At 39.4% G+C, this 18,946-nt stretch overlaps 2 protein-coding genes across 2 annotated transcripts in view; one reads left to right on the forward strand and one right to left on the reverse strand.

Annotated features, from left to right (window-relative positions):
* The window catches only part of LOC6555805 (ras-related protein Rap-2b), a 211,311-nt gene that overhangs the window by 127,358 nt on the left and 65,007 nt on the right, over positions 1-18,946 (reverse strand). The gene's annotated exons all lie outside the window — the stretch shown is intronic.
* Positions 12,118-13,093, forward strand: LOC6555646 (achaete-scute complex protein T3). Its single transcript, XM_001982351.3, has one exon. It carries the CDS (start codon positions 12,201-12,203, stop codon positions 12,969-12,971), a length of 771 nt encoding a protein of 256 aa, XP_001982387.1. The 5' UTR covers positions 12,118-12,200; the 3' UTR covers positions 12,972-13,093.

Below are 18,946 nucleotides of genomic sequence, written 5' to 3' on the forward strand. Positions count from 1 at the left end.
AACACAAGACTTTGAATTTGCGGTCAGTAGTTTCCTATTGCTTCAGGTAGCTTCTAAATCGAATTATCGCAGGTAAGACTACCGACCCCAGTGACACGTGCTACGAGGTTATCGGTTAAAAATTTGATTATTTCCTGCTAGTTAAATCATGCTAGTTAAATTCAGATCAAATTTTATATTCAACGGAACGGAACTGTTTGTGGCGAGACCTCATAAAACATACATTTATATGCAAAAATAGCTAGCAGTGTAGAAACTCCAATACTTATCTTTAAATTTTGTTCGGCAAAAATGGTGATCGTATTTATGTATTAACTCAATAAACTCAGAAACATGAAGTAGTTTTAATCCGATCAACACTTTTAAGACTTTTCGTTTTGCATTTTCTCAGCTTAACTATAATACCCAGTATTTTCTATAAAAAAAATATATGGCCTTACAACAAAGTATTTTATCCACTTTTGGGTGTTTTACACTTCAAAAAAAAAAATGAAATGCAAAAACCTTCCTGCAAACAATAACTAAGTCCTTCACTCCCACGCACCGTTGAGATGTCAGTCCGTTGGAATAAACCTCTTCTACTGGCCAGACAATAAATCACGTTGCATTAGAAAAACAAACGCATGGGAGAATGCGACTATGGACTATATTTTGACACATTAAAGGGCATCGCAGACAAAGGACCTCATTGTCCTCAGGATCGCTGGATGCTCCAAAGGAAATGATAAGGGATCGGGGATCTTTTCTTTCAATGTCAACGCTGACACTTGACAACTCAATGCAATTGTTTCGAATCATGAAAATGGGTTCTGGCATACTATTATTTTCTTGTTACGGGGCTCTATAGGCAAGGCTTAACGTTCAGCGCCGGAAGAACTTTCACCTTTCCCCCAGAACCTTAAGAAAGGCAACCTTTTTTTCAGCTGCGTTCTGATCTTAAAACGTAGTTTAATAGATTTCTCGGCGCGCCGGGCCAGCAACATTGTGGTCCTAAAAAACAGCCGCCTGCATTAATCAGACCCCAGATATTTGACCAAATTATAGGCTCGTTCAAAGTTTCGAGGACTCAGGACCGCAGATTGATGGCTGAAGACGCAGTTTTAAGTCGCAGCTAAGCTCATAATTCAGCTCTTTAAGAAGTTGTTACTTGAAGCATTTATTCTTACACCGCAGGCGCGATGCAAACGCCCTGATAGCCAACAGAAAAAAACGAAGAATGGCGAACAAGAAAACCCCAAAAATAAGAAATAAAAGGACGTATTTCGAAATATAGAATCTGAGCTTTATATACTCTTTCAAAACATAGAATTATTCGGTCAAATTGGTGTTATTTATCTGAAGCATAAATTTAATCAATGCAAATACTAGATATGCGTAGAAGACATACTAGGTGTATTTCTATCAATATATTTAGTATAATCATATTGATTTAAATATTTCTAAGTTTTCATAGTGTTATTTTTCATTTCCAGCTTAAAATACCCCAAAAAGTTAGAGTATCAAACAGAACAAGGCAATCAAAACACCACAACTTGCAAGCGTCGTTCAGCGTTACCGATTTATTTGAATTTCAATAAGCCCCAACGTTTTTGGAGTTCATTATCCTGTTATGTCGGCATTTTTGGTCTTTCATCTCGCGCATGCAACGAATTTGAACTGGGGCGTTATTAATTAGCGTTATGAATTATTGATACACAACCCTCGGGGGAAAATCGCCCACACCGCAGGTAAAAACAAAAAGAAAACTAAAATGCACATAAAACAAATTCAAATGCAATGTATATAAAACTATTCATAGTGAGCACATTTTTATATATATTTACTTTGGCCCCGCATAACCTGAAACTATCCGACAAGCTATGCTTCAGCTGATATCTTTATTTTTCGGAGAGGATGCATAAATCGCAACCAAACGCGCAACGTTCATCATCTGGGGAGCCGAAAGGGGAGAAATATGTTCCAATTAGCGAAGCCAAATGTGACAGGCCATCCACCCAGAAGAAATCAAGGCAGCGACTCAGTTTCACAGGACTCGCGACTCTGACAGGCAAAAGTTATTTGAGTTGTCATATTAGGCTGTGATAAATGTAGTTACATACCAAATGTGATAACTCTGCCCTGGCTTTGGATTCCCCGGACTCTGGATTAGGTAGGCGCCTAGTTTCCCTTTCCCTTGATGATGATCCGCAAACTGTCTGAGTTTGTTCGCCTGCAGCCTGATCATTGAAAACGTATTTATGGTAGCAGGGAAATTCCTTGAGCCCTTTTGCGCTAGTTTAAAGAGCCGTGGCCCTGACTTTTTCTCCGCTGACCTGTAGTAACGGAGCACCTAAAATTTCACCTGCCCGGTGAAAAGGGGATTACCTGATCGTAAAAGAGGTACAATAAGCGCGCGCGTGCCTGGACAATTGGTAAATCGAGTCCAATTACTTATCACCCTGCCCCATTTCTGCATGTAGACTTTTCCCCGACTTTAGCAGGTTTATTTGAAAAAATCCAAGATCAATATAATAATTTTTACAACACTGCTGTCCTTTTCCCTTTCCCTAAAGGGATTCAAGAGTGCCAAATTACGAGCTTTACATTAAAATGAAAAACATTTTCCTACCATATCTTCTTTCGTTACATTTCAACAGTTTTATTTGCTTTAAGTAATGGTTATAGTTATTTTTCCTTTAATTGCTTTTCCGTAAAAGTACCTTCTGTTTGTCATGGTCCCATAATAAGTATAACCGCCTCCTAAGCAATTCCCCCCGTCAACACCTCACTACAAATATTTTATTATTTATGCTGCGACCCCCAGCGTCGTCAGGTCATCCCAATTAAGTCCTTAAATCTTCGATAATCCCAGAGATAGTCTGGAAATAATCCCATTAGAGTGTGCTACATAAACACTAACAAATGTTCTACTGGGTGGTTATCCCTCTCGCTCAAGACAAGTAGTTCCCTAAACCTAATTGCCAACACCTCTCAAAAGGTGCGTAAACTCCAGAGCATAAACTCACACCTAACCATGACAACGCTGACACTCCAATATTTGGCCAACTATGTGGAACTCTCCCTTCAACGCCACTCAGAAAAAGACGATTTGCACACAGATCTCGTAGTAAAATTCCGCAACACGTAGCGTGAGACGTCTGAGAATTTGTATGGATTATATGAAATTTGTCCATAAACAAACATCAAACAATTAGCATGATACACAGAAAAAATATTATATTTTTCATACTTTTCAAATATCAACAAAAAAGGACGCTAGCAGTTACATAGCTATTGAAAGCGCATGGCAGAAATATCACAATTTATTTACATTTTTATTATAAGAAAATAAAATGTACAAAGAAATCCACGTTTAGTCTCAGCAGACCTTGAATCGAATCTAGTATACCCTTCGATCTACGAGTAACGGATATAAGAATTAAATTTCTCTTAACTGAGCTTCATTGAGCTGTTTTATTTGCATAAAACGCAAAAGTGTACAAACCAAAGGTGGAGTGAATTTTGCAATGGAGGTTTTCAGTTGCCCAAAAGGGGCCGAAATGGGCGGAAAGAGCTGAACTGATCGATCGATGATTTTGTGTTTTTTTTTCGGTGGGGACGGGATAGCTTGCCATAAATCATCATCTGTAATTACCCGTTGGCACAGGATGCTGCGGCATCTCCGCATAAGTCACGCGTACAAAGAAGCCCCGAAACCGAAATGCGAAATCCAATGCTGAAGGAGTTCAAGGGTTTTTCGGGGAGTTTAAAAGAAAGGATTGCACCATAAGCAAACATAAACAAGGCCTTTTGATATGCATATTTGATCTGATAGTTTGCTTTGCAAGAGGTTTCGTTACTTTTGTGTCATTATCAACGTGACCTTTCACTCCTCAAATATGCAGACGGTACTAGATAAACAAACGTGCGCCAGGTTCTTTAAAAACCCTTTTATATATATTCCTCTTCTTGTGTGTTTGCTAACAGGGAAACGAAGCGTCTTTAAACCTCAATATTGAATAATTTGCACAAATAAAATACAGGCGCTTGCGCTGAGATACTCCCAGAGTTCTGAGAAAGATCTGCTCTTTGGCAGGGATATAGTGTGCACAGGAGTATTTGCTTTGTGGGTTAGGTTGGCAAGATATGTTCCATTTTCCGCTTTTTTAAAATAAAACAATCTAAAACAATCGTCACTTATAGAACTAGAGACTACTGCATTCGTATCTACAAGTACATATACATCTATGAAATAACTAAACTATGACGCCTTTGACTCTACACGTGTAAGTCAATGCGGCACCCACACGCTCAAATATTTTTCTAAGGTTCAAAATGGATTTGACTTAATATCCTTGACTTAATAATTTTATTTAACGTTAATTTTAGAGTATTCTATCTTCGTACTTTGTGAGGATCTTCTGTCGTTTTTTTTTTCTTTTTTGTTATGCTGGTTTTGCTGGCTTGCGAACTTTGCGAACTTTTTCCAAAGGAAAAACGAAAACCGCAGAGGCCACCAAACTGGCAGGTTTTGATAATTATCAGGTGCCTTAGTCTTTAGTTTTCTGAGCCCCAGACTCGCGTGCTTGCCCCATTTTTAACGATTTGGATCTGGCTCCAGTCGTTACATGTTTTCGGTCCTTGAAAGCGGCCGAAATTATCATTCATAAATGAAATTTATAATAGATTTTGTAAATAGCAGGCAGTGGAAGGACTTAGATGAATCGAATGAGTATCAAATAAGGGCAGTACTTTAGACCTACAGAAAATTTCACGCTGTGCGAAACGGATTTGCGCTCAACTGTAGTAAAATTATCTTTAAATTTGTGTCAATATTTGGACTAGCCATGAAAGAATTCATGGCCAAAAATTTAGTTCTGGTCGCAAGGTCATCTTCGTCTTGAATACAAACATCTGTGAGGTGAATTTACTCTTCGGCCAGCTGTCCAGTTTAAAGATTCGTTTTGCACAGTAGACGATTTTAGCTACTGTATTCTCTGGCTATGGTAGTAACTATGTGCAATTTTCATGGCCGTGGCAAATTTTCCTTGCTCAAGCTATAAAATCTTTAGCATGTGTCCCGAAAATTCCTAAATTGTATTTGCAGACGACCGCAAGCCTTTGATTCCTGTTTAATGGCCATGATCAAAAGGTAATTGAAATCACCTTAATTCGTTGGCTGTCGACCACCCGAAAACGTAATTGAACCATAATTTCGATCCCATTTTAATGACTTTATTTATCCAAGAGTCAGCTGCTCCCATCGCAGATTCTCTCGGGATTCCAAGCCCTGTGCGATTGCAAATTACATTTTAATCAGCTCTATTGTGTATAATTAAAATGTGTTTACCGCTTTTCCTGTGAGGTCCGCTTTTTTTAGCCTTTTCAATATTTTGTTTTCAACTAGCCCATCCATTGGCTGGCTAAAATTAAGTTATCAACACTAACACATGAGTCGTCTACCTTCTCTCATTATTTTGGTTGGGGTTCTGTGGATTGGCTAATTGGTCTGCGATCGCATGACAGCAACGCGTGTCCATTGAAAGGAAATCGAGGATGGCATTTAAATAGCCGACGATCACGCAAAAAGCTCAAGCCTGCGAGTCAGGAATCGATGACTATGGCAACGGGAAAAAAACGGCGGGAGAAAGCATCCCCTTGGGACCAATTAGGGCAGAGGCAATGAAAAACTTGTTGTTTCCAAATAATCGAAAATTCAGTTCGCTCTTCTCCATAAAATAAATTTAAGCTTAAATTTGTTTCTCCAAAGACGTCTATAATTGTTAGTTCTAACGTATCTTCACTATATTATACATACATAGGTAATAGAACGCAAAAATGATAATTAAATACAGCGACACGTTCCAGCACTTTGCGCTCCGAAAAACCGAAGAATGAAACTAAACAATATCTTGCGAGGAACGGGGCATTCATACCTTTAAGTAAGATCCTAGGATACCGATATACATGGATGGTGTAAATTTCCACAAAGTGCGATGACCAAACACAAAATACAAGAGTCCGAAAGAAATATGAAATTATTATTCCTATAAAAGGACTCCTCTAATCCCTGGATCGTCCTTTTTTCCCCCGTCCCCTGATGTGTTGTAGTAGATAAGGTAAATGAAAAAATAATAATAAAAAACGAAAATAAAAAGGGCTATTAAGACCGCAGGTTCGGGAAAATGCGGCGTCATGCGGAGATATCTATATAATATAGAGAAACTGTGATGGTAATAATGTAGTCCTACGTCATAAATTTCATTGACTTTATCCAGGAAGTCTGTCAGCTTGTAATATTTTACGCCATTGTCCTCCAAAAATCCTTTTGGGGCTGCTGTCAGATTAAAGTTACCCCCACACGGAAAATCATGCGGGATACTCACGGTTGCGGGCGTAAGTCAAAATTTTACGCAGTAGTGCCTACGTATGCACTTGGTGTGCATTTGCTTTTGTATGTGCACACAGTACTTGAATTTGTGAAATACCGAAATACATCCTGCCAATGAATGCTCAAAATCCAAAACCACATGTCAGTTTTCCACCTCATAGAGCAGAAGAACTTTTATGAGCATTTTCATTTCCCAGTTTATCCTGGGGGCCGGTAAAGCGGTAATATGGTCCAACACCAATTTGCACACATCATGCATCTTCTTAGCTGCAACAAAACGATTAACCATTCCCAATCCCCATCCCCATCTCCATCCCCATCTCCATCCCAATTCGAGTGCCAGTGGAAGTGTAATACGATATGCAACGTTCTACTTCAGCTTTAGAGTTCAAATCTTGGCGATATATTCCCTAGGGGCCCGGCGAAAGGAAGTGATCCGCTCTTTTAAAAGGTAGTCTCTGGTTTCCCCCACTTTTGCCCCAAAACAAAAGACTGCTTATTGTATTGATTTCGATACAAAAAGAGGAGAACCGATACAGATAAGACAATATACTGACTTCGGATAATGGCCCTTGGCCTGACCCGCTTTGTCTTATAATTGGATTTAGATTAATTGCGTCTTGACCAGCGAGAAAGAAGAAAAAACTGCACATGAAAAATTACATCAGGCGAAAGAGATAGCGAGATATCACAAAAAATAACCAAACAAAATAATCATAATTCCGTTTCCATGGAAATCGAAATTGTAACAGGAGAGTGCCAGATTAGAAATAATCCCATTAGGTATCTCGTACCTTGTATCTCGTGGATTTCTGCGAATTGTCGGCGTGTGCTACTTGTCTTAGGTATATTTGTTTTCATTTTTTTCGGTATCCTCCCCGCCCGCTGGGATTTCAGCCATCCATCCATATACGAACCGCAAACTCATTCGGTCTTATTCGGATTTCTTGCTTGCCTCGGAACCGTGCAGCCTTTGCATATTTTTTTACCGATCGGCAGAGCTCTTAATCATTAATTAGCGTTAGATCAATCTGATTCTCTTCATCCTTCTTGGGATCTCTGAAAGCAACTTAAAGTCCAAGTGGTTTTTGTTATGTTTTCTTTCTGAAACAGGAGACAACATCGCTCGTTAACGGCAGTCATGTTACTTTTAATGATAATTGCCGTCTCACAACTCATTTTTCACAATGATAAATGCGATTTGCACCACTGATTTGCGTTGGCAATAATGTTGCCACTTGTGGGTTAGTTAATTACTGCAGTTTTGTGAACTGATTTCCTTGTGTCGTTTATATTCTATATTCCAGATTCTATATTCAAGATTCATTTTTATATTTATTTTATATTTGTCATTACCCAAAATTATAGATATATAAAGCTATTAAAATTATATATGTATATAAAAAAAGCCCCCTACATTTATATCAACCCCAGCTATTCACTTTTTAAAGTATTTTTAAAATTACTCTATCTGCAGAGGGTTCACCAGAAGGGATAAAAAAAAGTCAGCGAAACAATAAAAGCCATCCTAATTTGTCTTGAAGGTCCGAAAAAACGGGCAAGAGCGCTACCACCAAGGATGCAGCTCCCTGTCCTCTTTTACTTTTTTACTTTACTGCGCCATACACCATTTAAGCATTTTTGACTTGTTAGCAATTAATTAAATAGATCGGCCGCTGGCCAAACAGCGTCGACTGACATTTTTAGTACCGTCTCTGTCGCTCGCAAGTGTGTCCGACTCTTTGGTACCATTTGGTCCATCCGTTAATTGCGGCGACAGCATTCAATTTTTATGGATGACGCACGCCCCATTTGCATACCCTGCCTCTTTACATGCCCCCCAAAGATCAAAGTCTGGCAACGCTGCGGCACGCTTCAAACGAAGGGTCCGCCAAAGGTTCAGTTTACCGTCAACCCTTCGCTCGTCCGTTTCACACCGCTTGGAAACTTATTTCGCTGTTTTTGCAATTTAAGGTAATTATTGTGTACCTTTGGGGTAATTTTAACACCTCGACACCATCGACAAATATCATCTGGAAAGCGGGGCCTTTACGCGTACACAAGTGCAAGAATATATACATGCATACATATATATAGTAGCGGCTATCGTGCCACCGAAATCTCGAAAAAAAAAAAGCCAAACGTTTCTTAGAAGTGCAGGGCTTTCAACACCTTCGATGCGTGCCCAACCGAAAGACCACATCCTATCCTCCAGCCCCTTATTTCGATAACCTGACCACCTTAACCCTGAATCCCCATGGACCCCGACGCCCTTAACCTACCATGCACGCACTCTTGGCCAGTTATTTTTCACACCTCGACAACATTTTTTCGCACTTGGTGCGGCATATTCGGTTACCACAGCAATCAAGCACTGCCGCCACCGCCACGATATCAAAGAACACTGTTCAAAAATCCAGGCAATAGAGCCACTGATTTACATATTTAATAAGACTCCAGATTGTCGGCCACTATAACCAGCTCATTGGGCACCACAAGTCTACTGTTGCCTTTTAAAGGTGGTAGAATTGGCAACCTTGAAATTAAAAAAATAATAGCTTTGATAATATCGATAGGTAAAATAGATATAGAGATATGAAAGCAAAGCAGTGCACTATTCAAAAAATTTGTCTAGTTATTTTATTATTTTTTGTATTATTTTTAATTATTTTTAACCCCGGTGTACGTGCACCGCGCCATCTTCCACTTGGTCAGATACTGACTGCCCTTTTTAATAACCGAACCTTTTGCCGCTTTTGCTGCTGATTTAGCTGCCTGTTATCTCACTCAGTTCCATCGGGATGCGCGGTTTGACTTTGACTTTGGCTACGGGTTTGCATTGGGTTTCTCAGCTTTTGGCCTTTGGGGCAACGGAGGATCGGAAAGTCGTATCCTGTGTGCCTGTCAGCACATTCGGCGGCAATTATCGCAAGTAGCGTGCGTGTAAATTACCGTTATTAGGTGTGATCGTGCGAAACTGCGGATCAAGTAAATAGCATCTTTCGAAATCATCCGCTGATCCCATCCACATTAGCTGCGTCAGCGATTTCATTTTAAAATAAGACCCGGCGACCACAAGTAAAAGTGACAATTTCCGCTTCTTGATCCCGTCTAGGCGATATGACCAAAAAAGAACACCCATAAAAAGCCAAATTGATGCGATGACAGACGATTTGGATCTGTGCTCGAATTTGGCAGATTTCACGCTTATGATATCGCCAGTAACCCGCCGGCGATCCAGTCTATCACGTTTTACACTTGTCTCTGCCGTACGTGAGAGGAATCCGAATTACTTACTCCTATTTCGATTTCTCCGGTTCGGAGGTCACGGTTTTTTTGTTCAGTAGCTGTTGTTTTGAATTCTAATTAGTGGTAATGAACGGAGAGCCCATGAAATATATAATTATTTGTGTCAACAGGGATCGGGATTTGTACACTCCCTTTGATATAAAGGACATTTTATTCTAATAGGGATAAAACCAATTATTAAATGAACATAATCAATTTGCTGTTTGCTGTGGGCTTACACTAAAAATGTAAAAGCATAGACTTGACTTAATTTAAAAACAATTACCAACAAATCAATGTGACGTATGTTTTAGTCAACCAATTAGGTTGGCTAACTTCATATTTTCTAATCAGAATCCCTTTAGACAATAGAGGTCGCTGCACGCCAACTTATTGGACGACTAAAACTATATAGAGACCGCCACTGTATGGTAAACTAGCTGATTGGAAACCTGGAAAACCCAGAAACTTGACAACCCTGGCCAGTTGTTCACTATTTTTTTTTACAACCCCCAAAAAGGCAACAGGGATCAACACCACACTGCTCTCATGCGGTTTAATTAATCACTGAACATCATAGGGCATGGTGTCCGAGACTTATTAAATTTCAACCAAAATTTTTTGCTTTTCTATTTTTTTGGTGGGTGTGTTTGGAGCATATTAAAAGAGAAAAGGGTTTGCTTACAACCAAGTGAAATACAGCAAAGGCGTACCAGTGATGACGCAAAGGATTTTGATTCGGGATATTATAAATGCATTAGAAATCGAATTCGGTAGCAGCTTTTAAAAACCGATTATTAAGTAAACGGTTGCGTTCGTTCTCATTTTGCTTTATTTTGATTTTCAGCGTTCATTCTTGTGGGATCTGAGGGACTTTCCTCCTATTTTCTGATCTCTTTTAGGGCAGCTGCTTTAGGCGGTTTTTTAAGGTTTTATGCATTTATGGTAGCAATCTCGTTACTCGACTTATCCGTCTTCCCTAACGGTATCGTCCGCCCATTGCAACAAAGTTGCAACTTGCGATACCAGAAATTTGGATCTGATTCTGCTCCTTACAGATTTATGAATGCTTAATTGCAGGCGGATTGTTGGCGAAGGGAATAACTTAACTTGCTTGGACTGGGCATAATAAGTCACAAGTCCAGAACAGCAAGTCTTACGCTTAAAAAACATGTTTTAAAAACGTTGAATTACGTCCAAAATACTGATTTTTTAATTTGATATAAAAAAAAAACCTAAGTAATGATTGCTGTCTTCATATTGAAGCAATAAATATTTTCCAGAAATATTCCACAAAATATTTTATCTTTAAAAGAATATATCTATTAATAATGACAAAGACTATACCGAAATATTTTATTTCAAACAGTTTTTAAATTTTTATCATACACTTGTTTAACTTATTTATTACGATTAGAACGCATTGAGCCGTGCCAAATTATTGAATTATACAAATTAATTGAACTTAATTTGTATACATATATGTACATACACCCATTAACTACTTATTACATATTTTGCCGAGTGCACAGCCCATATTTAGATCGCTCGGTTGGAGGTTGGATCACAAGCGTAAGGATTTTATGAAAGGGAATGAGAATGAGTGTTTCGACTGCAACTTTGATCCCGCCAACTGCTGTCAATATTCAATGCCTTTGTGATGGTTTCGTTTTTATTTGTCTGGCAGTCCCCTTACTTATTATAGCGCGCTTGGTATTCATGATACAGCACACACTTGTGGGATTTTGTCTGCGCCGCTTCGCGATATTACGTATCATTGTTTTGAAGCTTATGCTAATGCATCGGACTGATCGGAAGCACGTGTCAAATGCGGATGGGTCAGAAGAAATATTAATGAGGGTCCATAATATTGCAGGATATAAGAGTGGATACGCAGTTTTACAGACAGTGAAAGTCCCACGACATGGCCTTTTAATTTTGTTTCTTTTGCGTCCGCATCATTTTCTTTCATTTGATGGATCACATTTTATATCAAATTCCCTTCCAAGATCTCACTCTCCTTTATATTTCGCTTTCAATGCAAACGACATTCGACAAAAGTGGAAGTGCATTCAAAATCTTTTTTTTAGCCATGACAAGGATCTTGCAGATCTGAGATTTAAGATTTTCCCAAAAGGAAAAAAATGCATTATGTAGACCCAGGGACACAAAGGACAAAGAGTGTGTGGGAGAGGGAAAAGGATGGGTAGGTAGGCACACAGAGAATGAGTAGGAATAGAGGCACCCACCACAGAAAAAAAAACCCTAGAAAGAGAGGAAAAATGTACGATCACTTGTGCAAAGGACTTAAGGTCCTGGTTTTTCGAGGGCAGGTAGCCAGGATCCGATCCGACCCCGTACCAAGTACCAACCCCTGTAGCTCCTCTGCCGAAGTCGCTGCCTCTGTCGGCGCATTTGGCTCTGCCACTGGCGGGTATTTAAAGCCCTAGGTCAGGACAGGAATTATCATTGCGGAATCTGATTCCACGCAGTCAGCATCTATCTGTAAACTAAGCCCTAGAAAACTCTCGCAAGGATTACCATGACGAGCCTCTGCAGCAGCAAATTCCAGCAGCAGCATTACCAGCTGACCAACAGCAACATTTTCTTGCTGCAACATCAGCACCATCAAAGCCAGCAACACCAGCTGATTGCTCCCAAAATACCTTTGGGTACCAGCCAACTGCAGAATATGCAGCACAGTCAACAGTCCAGTGTTGGACCCATGACGTCCTCCCAGAAGAAGAAGTTCAACTACAATAACATGCCCTATGGCGAGCAATTGCCCTCGGTGGCCAGACGAAATGCCCGTGAACGCAATCGTGTCAAGCAGGTCAACAATGGATTCGTCAATCTCCGCCAGCATTTGCCCCAAACCGTGGTTAACTCGCTGTCCAATGGCGGACGTGGAACCAGCAAGAAGTTATCCAAGGTGGACACATTGCGAATCGCCGTGGAATATATTCGAGGACTACAGGACATGCTCGATGATGGCACTGCTTCATCATCTCGTCCCATTTACAATTCTGCCGATGAAAGCAGCAACGATGGCAGCAGCTATAACGATTACAACGATAGTTTGGACAGCTCGCAGCAGTTCTTGATGGGAACCACCCAGTCTGCCCAATCCCACTCCTACCACTCCGCCTCGCCCACGCCCTCGTACTCCGGGTCCGAGATTTCCGGAGGTGGCTATATCAAGCAGGAGCTACAAGAACAGGACCTCAAATTCGACTCCTTCGATAGCTTCAGTGACGAGCAGCCCGATGACGAGGAGCTGCTCGATTATATTTCATCTTGGCAAGAGCAGTAAGGGGATATTCTTGAAACTCCCAAGCAAACAAATATTGTAAAAACTGTAAATACCACGAATTGTTGCCTTAGTGAGTGAAAAACAAAGTCCCATATTTTACATTAGCTTCTTAGTTACCCCACCTTTTTTTTATTACATTTAAAGCAATGGAAGACAATGATATAAAACATATTTTTTTCATAGTTCTAAGTTTGTTATAAGCATGGAAGACACTAAACTAACTACTTTTAAGACCAAAATAAAAAACTATTAATTAATTTAATTCCAACTGCTTTTTTTACTGAAATCAATTACTTCTAAATAATTTTCTGTTCGACATGTAGGGTAATTACAAGGATCTGAAGTTCTCAATTTCACATGAGTACCAGTATTAACATGATTTTTTATAAAGGCAGCACCTCTTTTTAATTTATGTGCGTTTATATTAAAGGATTTTTATAGACTAACTAAAAACATCAGACAATGTTAGCTTCAGGATTACTAATGGTACTTAGTACAGTATTTATGCAATTTAACAATACCCATTTTATTACCGAATCATTCAGTTACTTTTGGAACGTGGACATGACTCACGCAAAATTCGTAACCAACAACGGGTTCAGCACCTGACCGGAAACAACAGCGAATATTTTCATGATTGGGTCCCTAACGAGCTACAGTTTGGCCGGGCATTGTTAATAGCGCGTAAATAGCCCGGAAATAGGCAGTCACGCCTGAGAGGATGAAATTGTCCTAGTCCAAGGATCAGTACATCAGGGCTCGCAGGCTCAATCCACGTGGCTGGCGCACACCGCTGCAAAGTTTTTCATCAAGCTGGACGACGTCGGCGAGCCGTGAAATGCACTTCCGCTAACCCCGTAGCTAAAAATTTGAAAGTAAACCCACCCCAAAGGTGAAATATTCGGGCCAGTAGATGAATATGCAGGAATGTCATCTAGGCAGGAGATGCCACGCCCATTCTGCAGCACAATATGCAAATTGCCAATTGCGCTGGACACGTGCGAAGGGGAACGGCAGGCAACTTGTACTGAATTAACCAGAGGAGGATGTGATAAGAACAGGACTCTAAATAAAACAGGAAGCATATTGCACTGTCAAAAACTCCAATGCTCCTCGAAAAAAATATAACGGAAGAGAAAAACGACGAAGGTTTTGAAGGTAGTGGACGAGGACAATGGAAAATGTAATTGAATGTCAGCTTAAGATAAAACCAGAAAACGAGACCAAGACGAAGGAGAGTGAAACTCTCCTCTTGTAGTCCATTGTTGCCCGGATATGAAAAGAAGCTTAAAGCGGAAATCAGGGATTGTGAATTCAGGACCTGCCAGGGTCTGGATCCGGCATAGGTGTCCAAATACAAGGCTAAGCTACAAGTGTCCTTTAACAGGCTAGACTCAGATTTTCATGCAATCTTAGGTCACCGTTTGCACAAAAAGATATCCTTTTTCGCTAACTGATCCTCGAATTTCCCTCTGGGTTCACTCTCATATGACAGGGATCAATGAACTTCTGCAATAAATTTGTTTTCTCAGACCCAGGAAGTAACTTATTTTAGTCTTTGCTGCAGGAAGTGTGTATTTGCTTAACATTTTCGGCCGGACAAAAAGTCCATCGGCATGGTCCTTTATTTATTTTTGTAGATGCGCCCCTCGGAAATACGAGCCAATTGTTGTTAGGTTGCAATTCAGGGAAATCCTAAACCCGCAGGCACGAAGGACACATAGAACACTTGTAGCTCTACTTCTTCTGGTGCTTAGACTTGTACTTTTTCATGTTCTTGTATAATTGGAGTCTGAGTTATGTGCCTTTATGACGGCGTCGCAATTGTTTTACTCTCCAAGATTTATGCCCGTGTGTCAAAATACGATGTCAGGAGTTGTGTTTTTTATTTATTTAGAAGTGTTCTACTATTACCGGATTAAATTCAAACGTAAGACTTGGCACTCAACTAGGCGTCAAGTGGCAGTAGTTCCAACTATAAATCTGGAGACTTACTTTCCTTCCTGGTACCTCATTGAAGAAGCAACACCGAATGCTAACAGACTACTTGATTTAATATCTGCTAGCTCTTCAAAAAAAATATCTTCTCAGCAATTCGAACGAAGTGACCAGCAGTTCAGTTAACAGATAAGTAGTAAGGCGGATCTTCATACCCGATCGCTGCTACCAAACATGTGCTGGTCAAACTGACAAGACAACTTAAGCCATTTCGTTTGTATTATATATTTCAAACTTGCAATCCCCAGCACGCATCGAATATAATACACCGATACTCAAAAAATACACAAAATACACATCAAAAGATATCTACATTTTAAATTTTAGATACCGCGGGAAAACGATGATTGTAATTCGAAAACAGCGTGATTGCTGTCTACCGTGCTTCACCCTTAGAATCTATTGTCGATTTACTTCTTTTACTTCTTTTCGCATTTGTGCTAGCGATATTTGTGCAGTGTGAACTGAGGGTAACTAAATGACTTTACAGCACTCAAATCCCGGGGCCGTGATGGAGACTATGACTTGATTGTTGACATGATGGGAAACTGGAGTGAAACTAACCGCAGAACTAACAATAGCGAATATGAGACAATGCTGCACGTGTCCGATTCGGTTCCCTATATTTCTGATCTTTCCTATTGACTACCCGGGACCAATAAACTATCAAAGGCAATCAATGTCAGAGCGCTTGTAGGGCAAGAAACGGTCAGATTCTGAATACCAGACTCCAGACAATGCGTTGCGCTATTAAAGGATGCTCCGCTGAAAAGACCGCTGGAATATCCAGTTAACAATTGTCCTAAAATGAAAAGTGATTTCTTCTTGCATTCGACTGACGATATCATCGTCGGGAAAAGATAAGTTCGCGGTTTATTTCACACACGTATATACTGGAATATCCTTGATGCGATTCAAGACTCCATGGTACACACCAACTACAACACTTTTATTAGATTTCTCCTGGCGGGATATAAGCATTGGAATTATAAAAACAATTGAATCCGATTCGCAGTGGTGGCTAGGAATTTCCACTATTAGGCGTTGAAAATTATCTACCTGCTATTCCTTGCACATCTTTTTGGAATTCTTGTACACTTTGTACTTTCCCCTGCGCGTGGAAATTTGCAAACGGACAAGTGAAATGGCGTGAAAACCCATGAATAGCCGAGCACGTGTTTTCTAAATAAAAGGGCGTGAAGAATATCACGGCCAAACTAAAGAGAAAAACGCAGCTTCATGTCAATGTAAAGAATAGAAAATACCCTTAACTATGTTTAAGTTAAGTCGGATTTTAAATGGATATGATCGTAAGGCTATATTGAAGCTACAGTTCAACAACTGTACACGTGCTGTATATTGTACATGGTTTTTTGTTTGAATTTTAGTTTTTAACGCTCCTTATACCCGTTACACATAGAGTAAAAGGGTATACTAGATTCGTTGAATACAAATTTATAAATCTATTTTTTTTTTTTAATGTCATACTATACGAAACTCAAACAAATTAAGAAATCTTAATCAGATCTTAAAGTGGCATACCTCTAAATGTTTCTGGCGCAATTCTCTAAAAATCTGCATTTAAGTTTAGAAATGTATTCTTTTTAAATTTTTTTTGTAATTTTTTTGATGTTATGATGTAGAAGTTTATTTTTTTTCATTTTATTACTTTTTCCCCAATTTCTACCGATATTCCAGAAAATGTTGAAATTTCTCGTTTGTACTTCTTCCCCTAGCTGAGGAACGCGTATCTGATAGTCGAGGAACTCTATCTTGTTTAAGTTAAATACTTATATATTTATTTAATTTAATTTAACAGATCATTGAAAGATTTCATCTTGGTGACCTATAAATGCATGCTAACTCAAATTGCCTTGACTCTGGAAGCCCTCTGCCTACGCACTAAAATATAAAAACCGAGTAGGATAAATAGGATCAGAACCAAAATCAGACAAAAAAAAGCGTTACAGTCCGAGATCAAAGTCAAAATCGTGGTTAAGGTTAAAAATAGAGGTTTTATGTCTTCAAAGGCAAACCGACAAAAGGCAAAAAAGGTAAAGCAAAAAATGTCAACCACAATACTGCGGTAATCGATCTACAATCAAGATTCTTCTTACTTTTCATTCAGAGCACAGGGTAATCGTCGAGATGATGACATGGGCTATTCTGTCCTCTGCCCTTTGATCTTCCCGATTTGGTCTATTTTTTGCTTGCCGATTTTGCAACCGCCTCCTACGATGCTATAATCGATTTATTAAAATAAAAAGCAAGGCAAAACAAAAGATTGTCAGAATGCGCTTTGCAATAGTATTGTGAAAACTCCAAACGCAAACCGCTGCCCAAGACAGCAAATTTGTAATGCACATTGAGGTCCATTAAGACGTAAAATTGTCACCATTGTACTGGCTATTGTCAGCGTTGCAACAGCGCACAGTCAGAAATTCATTGTACAACATCAATGGGAATGGGAACATCTCGGACCAAGTTGCACTAGTTGCACTCTAAGAATATCACAGAGATCCGTACACAGCAAAAAATATTTGAAAATAAATACCTTTTTTATCTGAAGGTCTTGAAAAATGGGCTAAGAAAACTAACCACACATGTAAATGCGAATAAAATAAAAGACAATAATACAATCGCAGATTTTTTACAATCACTGATTTTTTATATGGAACTATACGTTATATGCTATACGTTATATTTTCGGGCACTTTATAAATCCTCCCTTTTTTATCTGTGTATCTTTTGGAGCTGTCGGCTGTCTTTAATGCGATGATGACAGCATCTAAAGCCATGCGAATGGTAGAATGGTAGAGTCTTAGATCAGTCGAGATTCCGATTCCTTTTAGAAATTTTCGCTCTCGTTTCTGCCGGTATTTATACAACCGAAATTTCATGTATCACATGTACATACATACGTAAAATGAACCAAAAAGGAGCGGCAGAAAAGGAAAGGAAAAAAGACTGGGCGTTTACGTTTTACACCCCAAAAAGAGCAATTCACTGCTTAGAGGATGACAAGATATATGGCATGCTATAATACAGTCACGCAAGTAATCTAAACAATTAAAATTGTTGTAAAAAAAATTCTAAATAGATAAGCACTGGGATACGCATTTACAAAAATACAGGAAAGACATATCAAAAAATAAAACAAGATTTTATGATTTTGTTAAACTAAAATCTCTCTGGTAGCTAGAAACCGATTTCCAGATAATTCGAGACTATCTTATCAAACTATGCTGGTGACAAAAGTGCGTAAGACAATTGTATTTTCCTACCGATATCAAGTTTATTTTCCTGCTAATTTTGTTAGTTTAGTTCGGCAATTACGATTAACAGCGGGCGAGCAGCGACCCTGCACAGCAGGTACTTTAGTCCTTTTTAGAAATATAATTTGCTATACCTGATTCCATTTCAAATGTAGTATACACGCTTCAACATTTAGCTGCGCTTTGCATAGGACATAGATTTGTATCAAGGGATAGCGGGGATTATAGGTAGAACTCTTGTTATTAATGGTGCAGCCGGATCTTAAAGTCGCCCAGGATCAAAGCGTTTCTATGAGGCCAAGGCGTGAACAATTATGCCCAAAACATTTGGGTCAAACACTAGCTACGCCCAATTCCCAATGCTTCCGCCAATTTAGAGCATTCAATTCAGGGCATCGCAGCAGGTTGTCGTCCTTTAATTGAGGTTGCCCATCGCGAGTTCTTGGAAGAGGAACAAGTGCTTGGGCAGATTTTCATTCATCTACAGCATCCATTAGCTCCAGCCCATCCCGCATTAATTCTTAATTCGAACCGATTTGCTCGCTCTCCAATCCGATACAATTCAAAGGAAGCCAGCAAGACGGCGCAAATTCGTACTTACATGAATTATTGAATTTATAGAAGAGGATTCTAATCGAATTTCTTCTTTAAAGTGTAATAATAATATATCCTCCTTAAAAAGGATCCCCTGAATTACTACAC

Source organism: Drosophila erecta, unplaced genomic scaffold, assembly GCF_003286155.1.
Source record: "Drosophila erecta strain 14021-0224.00,06,07 unplaced genomic scaffold, DereRS2 tig00000283-arrow-arrow-pilon, whole genome shotgun sequence".
Classification (NCBI taxonomy): Eukaryota; Metazoa; Arthropoda; class Insecta; order Diptera; family Drosophilidae; genus Drosophila; species Drosophila erecta.

Bases quoted from the DNA above. Each gene is read 5' to 3' on its own strand.
- LOC6555646 (XM_001982351.3), top strand. From the start codon at position 12,201: ATGACGAGCCTCTGCAGCAGCAAATTCCAGCAGCAGCATTACCAGCTG.